The sequence below is a fragment of the Syngnathus leptorhynchus genome, chromosome 9 (assembly GCF_054491065.1).
Source record: "Syngnathus leptorhynchus isolate UIUO chromosome 9, UIUO_Slep, whole genome shotgun sequence".
In the NCBI taxonomy this organism is placed as follows: Eukaryota; Metazoa; Chordata; class Actinopteri; order Syngnathiformes; family Syngnathidae; genus Syngnathus; species Syngnathus leptorhynchus.
Window position 1 is genome coordinate 6,432,618 of NC_141203.1, and position 19,883 is coordinate 6,452,500.

The following is a 19,883-nucleotide window of genomic DNA, read 5'->3' on the forward strand; positions in this document are numbered from 1 at the left end:
CTGTAACTCTGACTATTTCACGTTAATGAATAAGAGCCTAATAAGCGTGAATGAATGACTGGTCCAAATAAACATTCACACTCACCTCATTTACATGCCAGGAAGGGAGGGAATACAGATTAGGTCTGCTTCAGTCAAGTCGTATTAGCGTCAGGACTGTGACCGGCAGAAAAAAACGAATGTGATCTGACCTTGGACTTAACTGCAGTCAAGTGTGAGGCATTAGTTAAATTCAACAGCAGCAGCACTGCAATTGATCAATAACCACTGAAATCTTGCAGATTTTAAGTTGTGGCTACCATTGTGCCGACAACAAAGTACGCGTCAATCTTCCCTCAGTCAGTAAGGATTTCCTTGGAGTAATACTGAAAGATGCTGACAGTTTGGGGTCACTGATCTAAAAAAAAAAAGGGCAAAGTTTTATGTCATTACTGCAAAATGGAGCTGGGTTGCTAGGAGATGGGGACACGGAAACATACAAGTGTGATCACGAACTGGCTACCTTTGTTACGTTTGCTACAAATGCTACAGTTGATCAAAGTGGGTGTTTTGATGAGTATACATGAATACAAAACTAACATACATACTCTTGTGTATGTTTCAAGTATGTTTGACCTGTCAGCATAAGGTCAGATGTCAACAACAGGAACCAACCCTGTGCTGATTTTTTTTTTTTATGGGCCTTTGCTTTCCCGGTTTGATGAAACGTAGGTGTATATTTGAATTAGCTTAACTACATCATAAGACAGTGTTAGTGTACCTAATATTGTGGGAGAGTATACAGCATGTGTGTGTGCTTTAAGTGAGTGTGTGTGTGTGTGTGTTGGATTTATGTTATCGCTCGTCACATGACAAACTCCAGGGTGAAGGTCACGGTAGCTACTACTACAACTACACCCACTCACATAGGCACCCACAGTCGCGTAGACACACATGCACACACACTTAATGTTTCCACACATGTCCATGTTAAAGGTTGACACGCAGTCCTGCTAGAGCCATTAACACTGACACCCCCTCACAACTTACAAGCACGCGCATGCACAGACATACACACACACACACACACGAGCACATGCACACACACACATACACAACCATAATGCATCAGGGGGTCAGCTTTCAAATTCTGCTCACGTAATATCAGCACATTGATGACGCTTGGACTACAAAATTGTAGGTGTGTGTGTGTGCATGTGTGTGTGCATGTAGTGTCATCTCAACTTTTACTCTGTTTTGCCTGGCACACATAAGAATGATACCATCAGACCCCCATTAGTGTGTGTGTGTTTGTAAGTACGTGTGTGTGCACGTGGGTGTGTGGGTGCGTGAGTGTCTACATGTCTTTAGAGGTCGACAGGTGAGGCAGCGCGTAGCCTGGAAACAGCTGCCACGACAACCGGCTGCCAGAACTTGTGTGTTGCCACGGTGACAGGAGGTGGCCTACTGAATCAGAGACTCTGTTGACGTGCAAGAATGCAAAACTGTGTCACTCATTATGCTCACCAGGAAACTTACCATTATGTATATTAAAATTAAAATGTCATGTGTCACTCTATGCTGCTATTTACCATCTTTATTATATAAATATTATATACTACATATTCATAAATATACAGTATATGTATATACAAGTATAATAATAATCTGAGGTGTTAGAGTCTGACTATAGCACATGTTGCGGCACAGCTGGCCCTGGCCTCCCGTCGAGTGTCCTTTAGCTCAGACACAGAGTATGGAAAGAAAATAGATTATTTATAACAACACAATTGTAGATGTGTATAATTAAAGACAATATTAACATACCTTTGCTACCATCTTCTTATCAGTACATTGGTCATTCGGTGACCATGCTCATAAAAATAAAATAAAAATCATATCGAAACAAATGCAAATGCCAATAATCTATTATTCAACCTTTGTTTAAATTTTTTTAATGTAATTTGTATATAAAAACAAGGTTTACCTATTGGTGATGGGTGGAATTTGTTGGATACTGTGTTTTGTGCCTTACATTTTGTGTTCTCATTGCTCGTGATGTGCCATGTTGTTTATATATTACTGATTTAAATAAAAAAATAAATAAAGAAATAAAATAAGGGAAATAGGTCTACAGTATTTTGCTTTTAAGGCCCTATTTGCTTGCCCAGCACAAATCAAACACATAGCACAGTCAAATTGTTGGTCTAATGGACATGATTTTCTACACGTTAGTATTTTTGTCAGTTGAAAGGGTTGTTTGCGCCGTTGTGGGAGTGAACAGACCAGATTTACTAACAATATCCTTTGTGAATAGGATAAGATGGATCAAATTGCAAACGTAAATGAAGTGCAATTAAAGGTGCTATCCATGGCCACAGTTCATCCTTTGTGAATTCAGCCCTGAGTTTAAATGACGAAGGTGTAACGCAAAGGTGACATTAAGCTTTCGAGGTTCCACTTTACTGAGAACTCTTATTGTGCATGGTTTGCATTATACTGAAAGCTGTTTCTAATTAAAAAAAAAAAAATCTCATACCAGTCAAAGAGTTAAAAAATGCCTCTAAATCAAGTCACAGATGACAACATTTTCCATGTGGTGAAATTCAAAGTGATGGGAGGTATTTCGTGTATATTTTTGCATGATAATGAATCAGAATTCCTCTATGGTGATGACAGTGGTCTTAGTCCCAAGAAACCAAGTGGATACCGCCATGAAGGATCCTTCATTTCTTAAATATTATAACATCTTACAAACATGCATTTTTAATGCTTCAAGCTCAGTGTGACTGTTTCCTGCCACACACACACATGAACACACACAGTCACAAACACACGCGTGCCCCCCCCCCCCCACACACACACACACACATGCGCGTACCCCCACCACCACCACCACCACACACACACACATACCCCCCCCTACCCCCCCCCCCCCCACACACACACACACACACATTAATGGTCTTGGCTCCAGTTTTCCCTGCAGAGGAAAACCACATCCATCACTCTTCTTCAAAACCCAAACCACACACTGATCTCACACACACACACGCATGTGGACAAAGCGAAACAGTGCTTGTAAGACTTAAGTGCTTGCATCACACTCTGGTCCCAAATTTACTGCAGAAACAATGGAAAGCATTGGTCTATGGTGTCAATCAATGTTATGTTAACCATGGTAACAATGATATACAGTACGTATCTGATGTCTCTGGCATCAATGATATATTTATTTTTGGTATCAATCTAAGGTACCTGTAATGATTACTCGGTTGCTCGTCCCACATGCACGCATGTTTCTCACAAAAAGGCATCAACAGGCTTTTCTAAGTATACAATTGATTGCCAAGAAACACTGTTACAACCAAGAAATAATCTACCAAACACAAAAGTCCTTACTTTTTGTGTGTGATGTTTTATACAACATCTTAAATCTTTTCGAAAAGCGTAACAGTAAAAGTTTAAGCAGTCTAAGTTATTATCCTATAAAACACAATTTGTTATCATTTGCCTTGATCTGAAGAGCCTGGAAGAGGCGAGGAGTTACGTTTGCACTGCGCTCCCTTTTCTCCATGCTGCACTGGTATTCATGTTAAACTAATTCCATTCCAAACAAATTTGACGTACAGCCAAGCACTTATCGCTAGAGATGACGTAAACTGGCCAGAATTTAAGCTAAGAGTAGCTTGTGGCTGAACGACAAACACTTAGCACTTCTGCTATCTGTTCTTTATCCATCGATTCATTGGCAGATAAAAACAATGCTTTCTTCCTTCTATTAAACCTTCCTGGTTGGCATCCATGCAGTGACACGCTTTCTCTAATTGCAGACCACAAACAACACAACAACTCCCAAAGGCCCCATGTGTCTTTTTGTATCATGTTTGCGTCACACCATTCTTCTTATCGTTGACAAGCGAGTGAGTCATTCAGCTTGAGCCAATCACATCAAGCGTTAATAGCCGATGGTGGGAGTGTGATGCTTTGAGGGTGCAGGGTGAAGTCATTTGTACGATGCTCCAACCACACACAGAGATGCCATCTGGATGCTGCTGACTCAGCACAACACACACACACACACACAAATATATCAGAATGCTCCCACAGTGATCAGTCAGTATTCAACGTTTTATACTCGGGATGAACGAGAAAAATGTTCTGATATCGTAAAATAGAAAGTCGTTTTTGATCCATGGTCTATGAACAACTGAACAGAATGTGACTTCTACAGATAGAATGTGTACACAAGCGTTCACTGTGTACACACACGTGGGCTTAATTAAGCGCCGAGGTCAGGGGTCAAGAGGACGCTATATAGGTGCCTTCCTAGAGGAAGTCAACATTAAAACATGGAACACGTGTTGCAGCTATCAGATGAAATTCCCTCTCTCGCTCTCACTCACTCGCTCTTTTTGCTTCTATGTCTCTCACCCACGAGATCCGCTTTCAGTGAGCAGACAGCAGCTGGCAATGGAGAGGAAAAACATAGACGCCGTGGTCAAACCTGGAATGTGCGCGTGTGGATGTGTGAATAAAGGACAGTGGCAGTTTAGGGTGCATGTGGAGGTGACGGACGTTAAAAGTTAAAAAGATGTTTTTGATCAGTAAAATCAAAGTCAAAGATACAGCTGAATCACTAGTTCCGCTTGGATGCACAATGAATTCGTTCCAGGTTTATTCCACCATCGAGAGCACAGATTGCCAAATTGTTGTATGTGCTTTCCAAAAGTTTGACATGAAAGAGCTGTACACAACTACACGACCCGTTTCTTGTCCTTTGCATACACTTTGTTGCTTTCTGCAGTATGTATTCGAGATTAGGTGTTAAATATTACAAAAATTATGTGTGTTATGGGGCACCAGGTTGTATGACTTAGTATGTCTGCCTCACAATCTGGAGGTTTGGGGATTCATCATTCCGCAAACATGTTAAGGCCTATGCGACATCAGCCAAATGTGATTGGCAAATGACGAAAATACATCACAACAGATAGTGACGCTGACCATTAAGCATCTTCTGCACATGCGGGAGTTGTAATACCCCTCCGTACCATTAGTGGCAGTAGAATGTGAACACGAAGGTCAATTTTTTCATCTCTATATAAGCCTGCAATTGACTAGCCAGCCCTATGATGATTAATGGTATAGAAAATGGATGTCTCGACATCAGTTATGATTTTGATTAATATTGTGTCATTGATATAGCTGTATAGATATTACATATGAGTTTAAAACGCCACATTAGAGATGCGCTGACCATTAAATAAGATGTGAATATGGCTCATTAGAGGTGGACAGAACTTTGAATGTGATGTCAATATGATGCAATAGAGGCCCATAGTGTGTGTATATGTGTGTGTGTCTGCGTGTGTGTGACGGCTGCTCCATGAACACCGCATTTTGCAGCATCATACCGCAGCATTTTTTTAAAACAAACCCATTTTCATTCATTTTCAAAACAACAGTTATTGGTGGAATGAATAAAGGAATGAATGAATCATCTGGGATCAATTAAACACTCGTAGCGATTTCCTTTTCAACTGTTTGCCTTTGTGTTGTCATGTAACTCAGCCTTTTCCTACCTTTTTTGTCTTGGCTTCATTTCTTTGTAATCCTGCATTTGATTTGGAATGAAAGCACTGTCACCCTGAGCCAACATACACATGCAGAGGAACATATGTGTCAGGCTGTAATTGAGCGGACAGAACCTGGCTGGGTGTAGCATATTAATAGAACAGAGCGAGGGCAAGTGGAAACATTAATACGGGCTATGAGCAAGTTGAGGAAAGTGCAATTACGCTGTGATCTTTGACATATTCTGGCACTGTCGTCTCACCGTTTGATGATTTAATGATGCTCATCCAAAATTCATTAAAGAATCAAAAAGCAGTCTTTTTTCCCTCTCTATGTTCCCTTGCTAGTTTGATCCTGGAAGCTCATTTCTCCTTAATCCATCAGTTGCTCAAAAAATATAGAAATATATCATCGTTTAAGACCTAGAATCAGGGGTGTCAAACTCGTTTTTTGTTGCGGGTCACATCGTAGTTATGGTTTCCCTTCCCTTATATTCTTGCAAACACACTACAGAATCCAGCATTAAAAAAAAGTTGAACAATTTTCTAATTTATTTTCAAAGTGGGGTTTTAAAATAATGTTGTAATATCTCACTATTATTATAAGGGAAGACAATTTATAATTTTGCTATTTTCACAAGAAACATTGAGTTGACACACGAGTTGCCTTTGCGGGCCTCATAAAATTATGTGGCGGGCCGGATCCAGCCCCCGGGCCTTGTGTTTGACACCTGTGGCCAAGATAGACCAACGCGACATGTTTTGCAAGTCGATGCGAAAAGTCAGCCGAAAGACGGCTTTTATCTCTAAAATGTAGGTCAGGTCAATGGCATCCCAAGGCGCCGCTGTGTTTATTTTGGAGTTGAAGGTTGATTTAATCATGTGAGGCTTTTTATCCATTAGCTGTCAATCAAAATAAAAGCATCCTGTGACACAGGTCACATGCGGGCACACCTGCTCACCGTAGTTAATATCATCAGTTCCTATTAGCTAGCACTGCTAACCAGCTAGTGAAACACAAACACACAGCAGATTTCTTTGTGATCGATTACATTGAAAACAGATGCTCGTCACACCAGTCCACGCGTACACCCCATATGCCCGCATGTGTGTGTGTGGAGAGAAGGAAGCTTTTATGGCTAGTCAGGAGACAAAGAGAAGAAGGAGGGGGAGGAAGAGGAAGTCAGCTCTTTGTATTTATCTATTTAACACTCTCACTCGTCCCCCGGTGGGTAATAAGGGCTAATCCAAATAAGAAGCACTTGTGTCTGCTTCACACAAACACACACACTTCTTCACACCCATCTGCCAGTGGATGAGTAGGCGAGAGACAAAGGGAATGATGGAGGGAGGGATTCCCTGCTCTCTCCTCAGCACCACCGCATTGTTTGTGATGACAGCATACGCACACACCAAACACACACACATGCACACAGATAAATCACAGTTCGGTAGCACCTCCCCGTGAGTGTCCTCGCCATGACTCAGGAATCAGGGCGGGGGCCTGCCCGTGGACATTTTGACCCTGAACAGAAAGTGATTGGATCACATGACCCTGTCTGTAAAAGACGCTGTTTTTCCTCTGGCAAGCATCGACACGGGAAGGGAGGCGGGCGATTTTCCAGGAAATCATTGCAGTGACATTTTACCTTGAAGGTAGTATCATAAACGTAACAGAGGCTTTTACGTTGTCTGTAGAAGTGGACATTTTTCCAATTTTGTGCTGCTCTTAAAAGGAAGAATGGCAGTTACATAGTATTGGAATGGGGGTAAGAGGAGATCAGAATTTTCTCTCCTCTGAGGCGTATCAGGGCTGTAAAATGGCTTGAAGAAGCTGATGCATTTATTTGCCGATGTCTAAACGGAACCGATATGGAATGGCGTGTGTGGTGACAGTTTTACCCTGGAACAGATTTCTACTTCCATTCATTTCAAGGGGGAAAATATTTCAAAATATATTGTCATTTGAACTGATTTATAATTATCTATTCCTGACCTGATCTTGTAGCTGCGTGTGGAAACAAGTCTTTGTCCTACCGGCACGCTTGAATTCATTTACATGAACTTACTAATTGATTAAGTTGACCTCACCAATTGGACGCTGGGCCCTCAGTGGGAGTCTGATTTGTAATATGAATCCCCCGCAACCTTTTCCCAAAGAAATTACATTGTCACACACTCCCTCCCCCATTCACTTTACATTGAACTTTCATCTGGCTGAATGCAATGTAATGTGCTTTATGTGTGTGTGAATCCAAGTCAATGAACGGATTACTGATTACTTGGCCGTGTAATGTGTCTGTTCACCAGGCGCACAGAATTTATGTTCACTGCGCAGCGGTAGTGCTTGTTGACGTGAATAAAGTTAAGGTAAACGGAGCAACAATGTCGGCGTCGTGTTCAAGTGTCATTTGTACTGAAATCACACTGGGCGATCCAAATAAATCAATGAGAACACTCGTTGTGTCATACAGATATGGATATTCGGTTGTAGTTTATTGATAACCTATGATGAAATAGATCACTCAATCGTTAAAATGTCCCATCTGAGGTGAATTTAAGACTGATGACTTCATCTCAGCCCTGACGACAAGAAGACACTCAGCTTGATGAAGCAGCCGCAGCCCCCATCGCTGGTCTTACTAGCCAACTGGCGGACAACATTAGGTGCAGCGTTTCTCTTTCAACGTTGACAGCCGGGTTACCAAATATTTATCTTTAAAAAGCCTCATAAAGATGAAGACAAATTACAACTATAACCCGGTTCTTTGCTTCTTTGTAAATCAATATGTTAATCCCATACTAGTACAATAACACCAGGTGAATCTTAATTTGGAAAAGCAGAAGGTATCGTATTGACATGTGGCAGCTGCATGGCATCTAAAGAGCATGGATGTTTATATGAAGCTGTGCGTGTGTGTGTGTGTGTGTGTGTGTGTGTGTGTGTGTGTGTGTGTGTGTGTGTGTGTGTGTGTGTGTGTGTGTGTGTGTGTGTGTGCGTGCGTGTGCGCATCACTCACTTCTTGTCTCCAACTGATAATTCTAGTTTCTATTTATAAAATGATTAAAATTGTCATGCAGCATTTTTCTGCTAGTGTGAATAGTTAACACGCGTACACACTCGCAATCAACACCTTTTGTGTGCTTTTGTCAATTCATTCAGCAGAAAATGCAACTCATTGGCCCATATTTGAAGGAGGGGTGGAACTTCTGAGATGGATCTGAATAATTAAAAAAAAATGGAAAAAAAATTGGAATATGGAGAAAAAAGTTCAGATAAGAAATGATGGAAATAAAAACAACAGCTGTCAAACTATCAGGAAACATTTATAAACCACGCTGACACCTATTTTTAACTTTTTAATACATGTAACTTTCACACAAAAATGAAAAGTATACCAATGACCGCCGGAAAAGATATATATATATTTTTTTTTTAAAAGACACTTTACTGTCACTCTGATGGCAATACCAGTAAGTGACGAATAACTTGACTGGCCTAGTTAGAATGGCACCTATCTGTAAGACATTATAAATCAAAGCAAGGGCCAGTTTCGTGTTGTTGAATCAGCCGAGTCACTGCCTGAAAGCGTTACCGCCACTAATCTGATCCCGCCAAAGTGTCAAGTGAAGGAGAGACATGGCGGCGCGGAAAAGACATTATTAAATCTTATGGACTCATGACAGACAGCGAGCATCCATTAAGGCGGCAGCGGGGCCGAGATGCATTTCAGATGAATAATAGACAACTAACGAGACCTCGCCGGGAACTTGAAGGAAATAGATACGTAAGCGCCTTGTTAACGGGTTTTGCACAAGTGGATGCACAAACGAGGAAGTGACGAGGCGTTTCGCTGTTCTGTAAGCACTTTGCGACTCATCTTGTAAAGTGGCTTGCTTAGGTTCATCCCAGTATATACAAAAATACAGTAAACAGTTTAGATGGGCAAATACCATTTGAATTAACATTTTTTCCCAAAAGTGAAAAAATAACAACACAAAAGTTTGTCAAATGTTTTCATTATGAAGGTAATTTCTTATTTATCTGTCTTATGGACAAATCTGAATGTCAACACTGCCCCTAAAGTTTCATCAAGAATAAATATCTCAATTCGAGGAAAAATATGCTTGTTCTTTGTCTGCCAAGATAGGCAGCAGTGGTGATTATAGGATCAGAAGTTTAAGAGTGCTGTGTGTTTTGCCTCTAGAAAGCATCAGCAAGGGAGACATTCAGTCGACAGGGGAAATATGGCGGGTTTAAATTTGACCACATGCACCTCCCTCCCACACCCACGAATTTCAATTAAAAAGCCATTCAGTCACTGTCTTTAATATTAACATTAGCATGCTTAAGTGTGCTTTTCTCGTTGAAATAAAAAAAACTTATACATAACCTTAATAGCATTAAAAAAAAACATACAGTAATCCCTCGTTTATCGCGGATAATTGGTTCCAAAAACCACCCGTGATAAGTGAAATCCGCGAAGTACGGTCACCAACAAGAAGTACTGGGCAGGCGGAGTTAGTGGAAAGATGCTAATTTGCGATCGTGCTAACACGCAAAAACGGACTTCTAAAGGAATGTAAACGAACATTTGGAGCAATACTACATTGTCCTAAAGTTTAGACACGTTTCCTCAATTTAGAAGTTTTATTTTGACTTTTAAATGTTTTTTTAATTTGGAAAAAAAATCCGCGATGTAGTGAAGCCGCGATAGACGAAACGTGAAGTAGCGAGGGATCACTGTATTTCACTGAGCAGCAAAAGGGTTGCGAGTGTTTGCGCAAACCCCAATGTTGTTTTTGTCAGGTTTTGTTCAAGGTTGCAAAAGGTTTCAAAGTTGTGCGCCAGACCTTTGCACAAACAATTTTAATGGTTGTAAACAGTTTTTCTTGCCGCAAAGACATTAGAGAGAGACAGAGAATATCAACATTGCCAAGTTCTGGTCTACGTTATTATTTTGCGGAAACATAACAAAACGACTAGTTTGTGGGGTTCAAACGGCGAAGGAAGTATAATTCACAATCAATACGGAAAATAATACCTGATTAAAATGGTCAGATAATTAGTAAGGTCTGCAGAAACCGGATAACAATCTTGATCATTAGAATATGGTGTGTTGCAACCGGAAGACATAGAAATCATGCAGGACACCGGCCCTCAAGAATCGGAGTCACCTACCCAAGTCTAACCCATTACTGCCAAAATGGAAACCATCCAACTCAATTAAATCTGGTCTTTGGTTCGCTGATGTAAATCATTCACTCATCAAGGGAGTACACCCATGCTTTTAACTTGATCACAGTGTGTTGCCATGGCAACTTGGCCCTGCCACTTGCCGGTATTTTGATAAGAGCATCACAGTGTCGCTCAAGTTGAAAGATGATGGCTTGGTAACAGGGTACCATCGAATACTACAATAACTGAACCTCTGCTTTTTTTTAGCAAGTCAACAAGTCTCAAGTCAAGCTTTTAATGCGTATAGTCAAGAGTGGGGAGTGAAAGGAGGGAAACAGTTGAATCTATAATCCATCTTTCCCATTTGTAAAAAAAAAAAATGTAAAACTCAAAATGCTTTAGATTCAGCAGTAACAGTGAAATCTCTATTCAGGAATATGACTACCAATTCTTGCAATGCTCGCTGACCCACAAAACCAATCGATCCCAAAGCCCATCGATTGATTGACACTCCAGTAATAATAATAATAATAAAAATCACTGACACTTAGGCTTTTTAAAATGGCAATAATGTATTTAAAATGTGCATACAGTCACGTGATCTTTCCGTGAACACAGGAGACATCAACACAGACGACGCGCGCGCGCACACGCACGCTCCGTCTGCAGAGGCTTGAACATCATTGCGATAACGTCATTGAGTTGCACATTAGGGAACACTGGCTTCTTGGAGCAGCTGATTCGAGCATGGGGGAGTCTTCTTGCTTTTTATATGTGCACACACACACACAGATACTGACAGAAAGTCACAATGAACGTGCACACATGCAAAGAAGCACACACGGGGGAGGAGATGTTAAAAACTGCAGAACGACACCGGGCTGATGTGCAACAAACGAGCCTCCCTCCTCACGCCGAGAAAAAGCATTAAGGTCCCACATCTGAGCCATTTTTAGTCGTGTCCTTCCCACCCTCCACTCCACCCCGGTCTTTCTACCTGTTTTGAAGAATGCATCAGTGTCGGGGTCGCTGGGCGCCTCCTCGGCCGCTTCTACGGGGTTCATGCCGGATTCCGGTTCGACACAACCCCACCGCCAAATGAGTCAAAACAAAAGAGAGACACAAAGGTAAGAAAAAAAAACAATCCACTCGGTGTTAGTCCTCACATGTCCAAGATACACTTTAGGTGGCCTCCATCACGCTCCCAGGCTTGCTTTCTGTCGCCTTCTGCGTTTGTTTGGAGCCTGAAGGCTGGCGGCGCTCCTCTCTATTGTTCCCCGTCCAACCTCCCCGCTGCTCCGCCAGGGTCTCTCTGCCTCCCCCTCCCTCCTTCCAGCCGCCCGCCTCCTCCCCTCCTTCCCTCCCTCCCCTCCTTCCATCCCCTCCCTCCGTTCAATCCACTGACCTTTATTAGCATCATATGTGTTGGTTAGAGTTCGACTCTGACCAAATACAGACAAGGAAGAACCTTGGATGGTTGCTGATGGTGTGAAACTGTGAATCAATGTTGAGATACCGATGTAATGCGTTTGTGTGTTTGGAAACTTTGTTTCGTCATATGAGTGGATGCTGAAAGTCAATAATTTATATTCATATGTAAACAAAAAATAATATATACTATAGTGGGGCTGCATGGCGAGCACGTCCGCCTCCGGTTCAGAGGAGCAGGGTTTTGATTACAGCTCCGGTTTTCCGATGTGAAGTTTGCATGTTCTCCCCGTGCCTGCATGGGTTTTTGTCTGGGTACTCTGGTTTCCTCCCACATTCCCAAAAAAACATGCATGGTAAGCCGATTGACCACTCTGATTGTCCGTGGCTGTGGTTGTTTGTCTATGTGTGACCTGAGATTGACTGACAGCCACTTCAAGGTGTCCCCCGCCTACCGCCCTTGCATAGTCCTAAATATATATGCGTTTTTTTTGGCAGATCTGTGATTATTTGTGACAAAACTGTTATCTTTATGTGAATTATGGAAAGAAACAAAACATAGCTCACGGTTCTAAACGAAGCCACAGATTCAAGTTGACTGCAACAAAAACAATGCTTTCAACAAGACGCCAAACAGCAATCTGTCACCACATGCGAATAAAATAAGCAAATAAGCAATGGAATCTTACCAGCTATTGTAAATGAACTCCCTTAGCCCTATTAAAACGGTGCAGAGACAGAGCCTTTATTGACAAACAGCACTCTAGTAGACTGACGTGATTGTTCCATAATGTAGCGTGTGTCCATTTTTATCAGGCAGCGACAAGATTTGCATCCAATCTGGTTGGTTTCCTGTCGTTTTACTGCATTTGCCCATGAGTCCTTTCAAATATTGTTTCACTCCTTTGTTTGTATTTCCTGTGTCAAACGTTTTCAGCAGTACCATAATAAGTAATCCGCTTTTTGGCCCGCTAAATTTGGCGTACAGCACTCAGCATTGAGTCTTTGAAATTGATGCAAGACTGAAGAAACATGAACCATGTTATGCTATGATTAGTAGAATTCATCATCAGCCTGTCCAATGCTTGCTTCATGAAAAAATATAGGACTGTTTAAATTGTGTGTAAAACTTGTCCAAAACACATGTAAACATACCCTAAGCCACTGTAGGAATGAATCAACTTGCTGAAAGAGTAATATGCTCATATTTAAATGCATGAGCATCATTGCGTGCGCCACAACCTGAAATATAACTGCACCTTCATGAAAAGCAAACCACCAAAGACTCAAGAGAGTTCAGCTGTTACCCACATCATGATTCATCTGCTCTGCTCTGCATAGTTTTGACCAGACTGAACACTAAAACAAAAAATATAACAAGAAAGACACACAGCCGACCAAACACTCACGTCTGCCCGCCAGCCGGCAGGCTACCGACACATCTGTAAGTTTGACAAGCATTGACTGTGACATGTGAAAAAAAAAATGGTCCCGTGGCTCCTTTGAGTGAGGAACAAACATCGGTATGCAGCGGCCTATCACTTATCTAAGAATAAGGTCATCTTGAATGAAAGCGTGGCACTGCCAATGTGGAGTAAATTTGACAGGTAAATACGTTCGAACGTGCTTGCAAATTCGTACTTGAATGTAATTCCTACAATTATAGGATTTTCCCTATAGTGCCCCGGAGTATTGAATTCTGCCTGTACGAGTATAAAAACCATCTTGTTTTAAGCATTTGGCCTAGATTATAACAATATATTTCAAATCTGAGTAAGTCAATTTATTATTTGTAACTTTATGTTTTTATTATGGCTGCATTGCATGATTTTCATTCTGCATTTTACCATAATGCAGGTAATTTACTTATGCATGTTAAAAAAAAAACCTGTTCCATAATCCTAAAAAATATATAAAATATAAACATAATTTTGTTCATTTACTCCCGCTGTTTTTGGTGACATTAGTCTTGCGGGGTTAGTTTTGATATATGACGTTGATGAATTATTTTGTTTTATGAGCTGCTGCCTTCTAGCGGGCAGAAGTATACATGACAGCCGCGCGTCCGTGAGCATGCATTATTGTTTTTAAAATAACAATCGTAATAAAATCTCCACTTACCAGTAAGCCGTGCATTTTTGTTGTTCTTTTTAAATCACTCTTGCGCTGGTGTAAATTTGCTAATAGCAATATTAAAAAAAAAAAAAAAAAAAAAAGGTGTATTGGTCAAAGGTTGATCACCTTTGTAGTGCATGGCCAACTCGTTTGTACAGAAAAGCTATCAGGAGAAACAACAATGGAGGCTTAAATTAATTACCCCCAAATGATTTGAGCAAATTGGTTACTTGAGAAGTGCATATGCCAAATGCACAAAGATGCACACTCCCCAAGCTTAATGTGGCAATGATGATTTATTGATGTTATAATGCTGCACAAAGCACCTTTACATGTTGGGGCGCCACACAGGAAATTGTCACTGACAGAGAATGTTGGGCGCCCCCTTATTGTCGGAGGATGTCAGTCAAACAGGCTTGCAAACATGTTGGTATTTATTTACTTATTTGTCCAACAATGTGATCACTGAGATTTTTTTATTTGTAAGAAAGAAGAACAGAAGACAACACGCACACAACCTTGTCCCATCGTAAGCATGTTGGACTTCACGTTATAACTCCTACGTTAAAAGACTCAGCAGTATGGCACCATTTCCAGGCTGTCATAGTGTTTTGTTCTCATCGTGTGAGCTGCACTATTTACATGTCTTTAAAAAAAAAAAGAACAATAAATCCAAAAGAAAAAAAAATGGACAAAGGGGCAAGTGTCGCAAAAACAGTGTATGAAACTAGTGAGGCCGAACTATGTACACGCCAGTATTATTATTTTTTTATATATTTACAGATCACATATTTGTCTTCACATCTTTAATAAGTCACATCAATCATATTAAATATAGCAACAACAAAAAATTCAGCTGTAGAAAAAATCAGAAAAAAATAAACAGGAAGGAAATGAGTCAATCTGAATGACATGTAACCACGCGTGAATCACATTTTAACATAAAACAGAGAACAATAATATTAATACCACTAGTACTGACATTATCTCAACAATTAAAATCTCTTTTCAGCATCGCTCCTCCGCTGCCCAACTCCATTCCTTACTCCTTTTGTAAAAAAATGTTGTTTTTATAACTACGGATAAGAAACATTCTTTACAACTGTGTCCTTTCTGTAGGGAGCTCCACTGAATCCTCACATTTGGTTTTGCTCGTAACTGCTTGTTAACTGCTCCCAAAACTCCTATTAGTTTTCAACAGTTGCTGCTTTTTGCCGCAAAAGTATATCTTCAAAAAGTGTGCTATCTCGAGAAGAAGACTCTCTAGATGACAAGATTGATACAATCTTTTTATTCCTGTGCGTCTTCAGTTCTTATGCCTCCTTGGGCTCATTTGTGGGTATTAGAGATGAACATTTAACTACATTTGCTCCAATGATCATTTAAGTATTCGTTTGTGAGATGGAATTCTGGGTTCACATTCTTCAGACTACAAACTAGTTGAATGACTCGACATTGCCTTTTCTGGTTCCTGCCAATAGTCAATTCCATACGATCGCCCACGTTCTTAACAATCGATAAATGGACTATTCCAGTTGAATGCAATCCCTAAACGAAGCATTACAAAAGCAAAGTGGCGTAGCTCAGCGAGAATCAATGAATGGTGCAAATACTTATATACTGTATTGAAATTTGTCCAAAGTTTTCAGGGAATCAAAACAACTTATAAATAAATAATTTTATAAATATTAAATCACTTGGTTATCTGCTATTATCAGTTTATGTTAAATGTAGTGTTTTTCTTTCATTGTGTTTGACTTCTGTGAAAAGTGTGAGGCTAGAAATCATTTGTAGTGTTTGATGATCATTAATCATCAAAGCATGTAGTAACAAAATATTACCATGGATTCATTTTTTTTTCACATATCTGGCCCCTAAGATGTGGTTATTGTTTTAATGAATGTTTTATGATGGCAACAGTTTTTCTATTTCATTTGGAATTATTTATGGGATCTATTCATGTTTTCTTATCTCAAGCAATGTCACGGTTAAAAATGGTTTGGGGGGGAAAAAATTAGAATTTCAGACGTTCTGTCTCACTTCACCTATCTGCAGCTACCTCACCCATTTAAGAGTCTGTCATTGCACCAACTAGCAATTAGATAAATCCTACTGTCTTTTTTTTCCTTCACTGACATTTGCTTTACATGTCTACAGAATGGATAAAGTGAAGCAAATTTCTTCAAACAAATGCCAAGGATTTAAAACACTTTCAGGTCAGTTGAATGCATTTACACCCCAAAAATTAACGTTGAGCAACATAGTCAACAATTAAAAAAAAAAAAACCTCTATATATACTGTATAATTCAACTTGAGCAATACAAAGAGAACACGAACAATTGTACAGAAATGTTTGTGCTTGTGAGGGTGTCATCCGAAAACGGCTAGTTAGCATTAGTCACTTCCCTAAATCAGTAAAAAATAAAATACAACATGAACAAATCAGGCTTTGTTTTGACCTGACTGCAGAGTTGCTGCGTTATATGGCTGCTTGAAATAAAGTGCAGGATATCATCCAAGCATCATCTACTTCCTTTCAAACATTTAATCTCATTGATGACAGGGACAACTCAATAAAGAAATGAAACACTACATTCCTGTTGCATAACGGACAACTGTTTTGTTTGCTTGCTTTTGTGCTTTTTTTTTGGAGCTTAGACATGTAAAGTGAAGCAAATAACCCCTGGACACTTCATTAGGTACACCTACACAATCCATTTAAAAAATGTCTGCCTTCTTGACCAGGAGCAAGTATGACATCATCCATTAGGATGATCATGTTTTCTTTGAGGTCTGTTAGTAATCGGGAATATGCAAAAGTAGATTTTATATTGGATTTGATTGTTCAGGTGTATCTATGGAACTGGCTGGTGAACATGTGTTATCATCAGGAAGATCCGCAGATATTTGATGGGACTATGGTGAAAGTAAAAGTTGCATTTAGTGCTAAAGCCTCCCTCCCTTTTTCCCGCTTGTGTTTGTACATTCATGAAGCGCAGACAAACACCCGCCGACTCCAAACCCGTTTGCTCATCTGCAACTCCTTTGCTAAAAGAAAACCCTGAATCGTCTGTCGCATCATTCACATAACTCTCTAACTGCATTATTGTAAACAAAGGACTCTTATGATAATATGACTTGAAAAATAATACGATGATCGCTCAACCCCCTGGGCCAAAAAACAAACAAACAAAAGAAAAAAAACAGGACAGCATTAATCAGTTTTGTTTGTTGTCTTATCTGTGTGTTATAAGGCTGGTCCAGTTAGTGTGTGAATGTATATTATGTATGCCATTTGCAGTGCGCGGGCCAGCTGGTCAGAGGTAGAAGCCAGTGGCTGGTGGATCAGGGAGGCCTGGTAGAGCCTCCGTGCAGGGTATCTGGCCAGCAGAGGGCGCTGCGCCATTCCCATTGGGCAGTGTTGGGTATGCTGCTGTCAGAATGCTGCCATTCTCCATCTGCACAGTCCGAGAAGGTAAGAACAAATGATATTCTTTTGAACACAATATCATAAAATTGGAATACTTCTGAAGGTCTTCATCTATAATAACGAATAACAGAAACCAATTTGGTGTTATATTGGGGGAAGCTTCCTGACCATCATCTTAAATGTGCTTCCCTGAGTACTGTAAGATCCAAGTGTATTGTTTCTTACCTTGCCGTGATTGGGCTCATGAGGCAAATCCGAGGCCACCATGCTGTAATGGTCCAACTGTCGACAAGGTTTGCCGACCGCTAGGATTTGTTCCAGCGAGGCATTCGGAGGCGGGCACTGCGACAGGCTGGAGATGACCTGAGCTAAAGGAACTGGGATTGGCTCCTGCTTTCGTTTCTGGGTAATCCCCTGGAATGATGAAATTGTAGACTCGGCCCTGTGTTGAAGCGCACTGCTCCCGAATAACCCGCCGCCGTTAACGGAGTAATCCGATTGGTCAATGTCGGGGATGCCGTAATCCATGCAGGAATCTATCGAGGTGTCCGCAAGAGTTTTTTGGCAGTTATTGCGGCACGGGCCCAGACTCTCTCCGAAACCAAAGTCCTGCCACTGTGATTTTACTGCCGATTGCTCTGTGCTGGAGACGCCACAGAGTCCATTTAGGATGGCGGCCTTCGGATTGGCATGGCACTGCTGTGAGAGTTGGTTCTGTATCAGGGGCTGCTGTTGCGGCTGCTGAAGGTAGGTTTGATGCTGTTGAAGAAGCTCCTCATCTAGTTCTGACGTCTTGCCATTGAAAACAGTTTGTTGGGAGTTCATGTGTTCCAACTGGATGCCTGCATTCACGAGAATGTCTTGAGCTGACCATTGTCCGTTCGAGGCAGCTTCAGCATGCCCGATCCGGTCACTCTGATGGCCCCAGTTTTGTGCCCCTTTGCTTGAGCACATACTGAGGTGCTTTTGCATCTGCTGGGACAACTGGAGGATGGGAGCCTTCCCGGCAGCGAGAGGCTTATGGTGAGGAAACTGCATTTTCACATTTGTGTCAGAGGTGAGAGTGCTTTCCGAAACTGATCCGGTTGTTGCGCTCGCTGAGGGATTGCAGGTTGGCACCTGCCCTCCCTGATCTGCGCAATCAGTCTTTCCTTCAATGGAGTCATAGATGTACGACAGAATTTCATCATTCGTTAGTAGGTCATCCAAGGTGGGCACGCGTTCTGGGTCTATCTCTACTCGAATCATCCGCTCGTCCAACAGGAGAAGCTCGAGATCCTCGGCGCTCAGCCCCAAACCCTCCAGAGCGCCAAACAACTCCCCGTTTGAACAGCCGCCGTCCTCCGAATCCACGACGCCTTGGCCCTCCAGCGAGAGGGAGTCCAGAGTCGCAAGCAGTGGGTCAAAGCTGGTTCCCGGTTCTGTGATACTTTGATCCACATCACCATTGCTCTGTGTGTCCCAGCTTCTGTTCAAACCGGACTTGGAGTCGGAGAAGCCGATTTGGTCTCCAAATAAGCTGCTGTGAAAGGAAATTTTGGGCTCCAGGGCTGGCTGGCAAACATACACCGACTCATCCTGGCTCATGAGGGCCCCGAGAAGTGAGCCAGGATCCAGACCATCCCTCAACAGCCTGTCAGTCCGGCTCTTCTTTGACTTACTGCTGTTCTTCTCAGAAAGGCCATCTCTGAAGCCTGCGATGGGATGGTTGGACTGGTAAAGCAAGGCCTCGCCTGTAGCGTATGTAAAGGGTAAATGCATGGAGCGTTTCCGCAAGTGTTCTCCTCCCTCTTCATCTCTGCCAAAAATAAAACAGGATTAGTAAGTGGAACTTTTATGGTCTTACTCTAAATATTATACAAGGCGAGGATTTGAAATTGTAAACTGAGCGTTCAAATAATGGCTCCAAGTCCATTTTCAGTTTTAGTTTACCAGTAAGGAAACGTACAAAAGAGGCCTCTGGGTGGCGATAATGTAGTCAGGTTTGCCATTTTTGTAAACCAGACGAGCGTTGGCCTGCACCCATTTCCAGCGATTTTCCTTGGTGAGCAGCCTGAAGACCGTCAGTCCGCTCTCGCCAGTCTTCATCACTATAACACAAACACATGCAATCGTTATTGTTGTTGGCGGTGTCGTATCAACAGGTCAAGAACTTCATTTGAGGATCAACTTTCT

The 19,883-nt window shown here is 41.4% G+C and overlaps 2 protein-coding genes across 3 annotated transcripts in view; both read right to left on the bottom strand.

Moving 5' to 3' along the window:
- kalrna (kalirin RhoGEF kinase a) overlaps nt 1-11,998 on the bottom strand; it is a 76,077-nt gene extending 64,079 nt beyond the window's left edge. The window contains exon 1 of one of the 2 annotated variants that reach the window (XM_085920223.1): nt 11,732-11,998. In XM_085920223.1, coding sequence (XP_085776349.1) covers nt 11,732-11,798 — 67 coding nt within the window. In that variant the 5' untranslated portion in view covers nt 11,799-11,998. The remainder of the gene's footprint in view (nt 1-11,731) is intronic. The other variant, XM_085920222.1, reaches the window with a different exon arrangement.
- Nucleotides 11,999-15,979: 3,981 nt separating this feature from the next.
- LOC147050862 (aryl hydrocarbon receptor-like) overlaps nt 15,980-19,883 on the bottom strand; it is an 8,387-nt gene continuing 4,483 nt past the window's right edge. The window contains exons 8-10 of the mRNA XM_085921262.1: nt 19,657-19,798; nt 17,934-19,506; nt 15,980-17,736 (exon numbers count right to left, since the gene is read on the bottom strand). Coding sequence (XP_085777388.1) covers nt 17,596-17,736; nt 17,934-19,506; nt 19,657-19,798 — 1,856 coding nt within the window. The 3' untranslated portion in view covers nt 15,980-17,595. The remainder of the gene's footprint in view (nt 17,737-17,933; nt 19,507-19,656; nt 19,799-19,883) is intronic.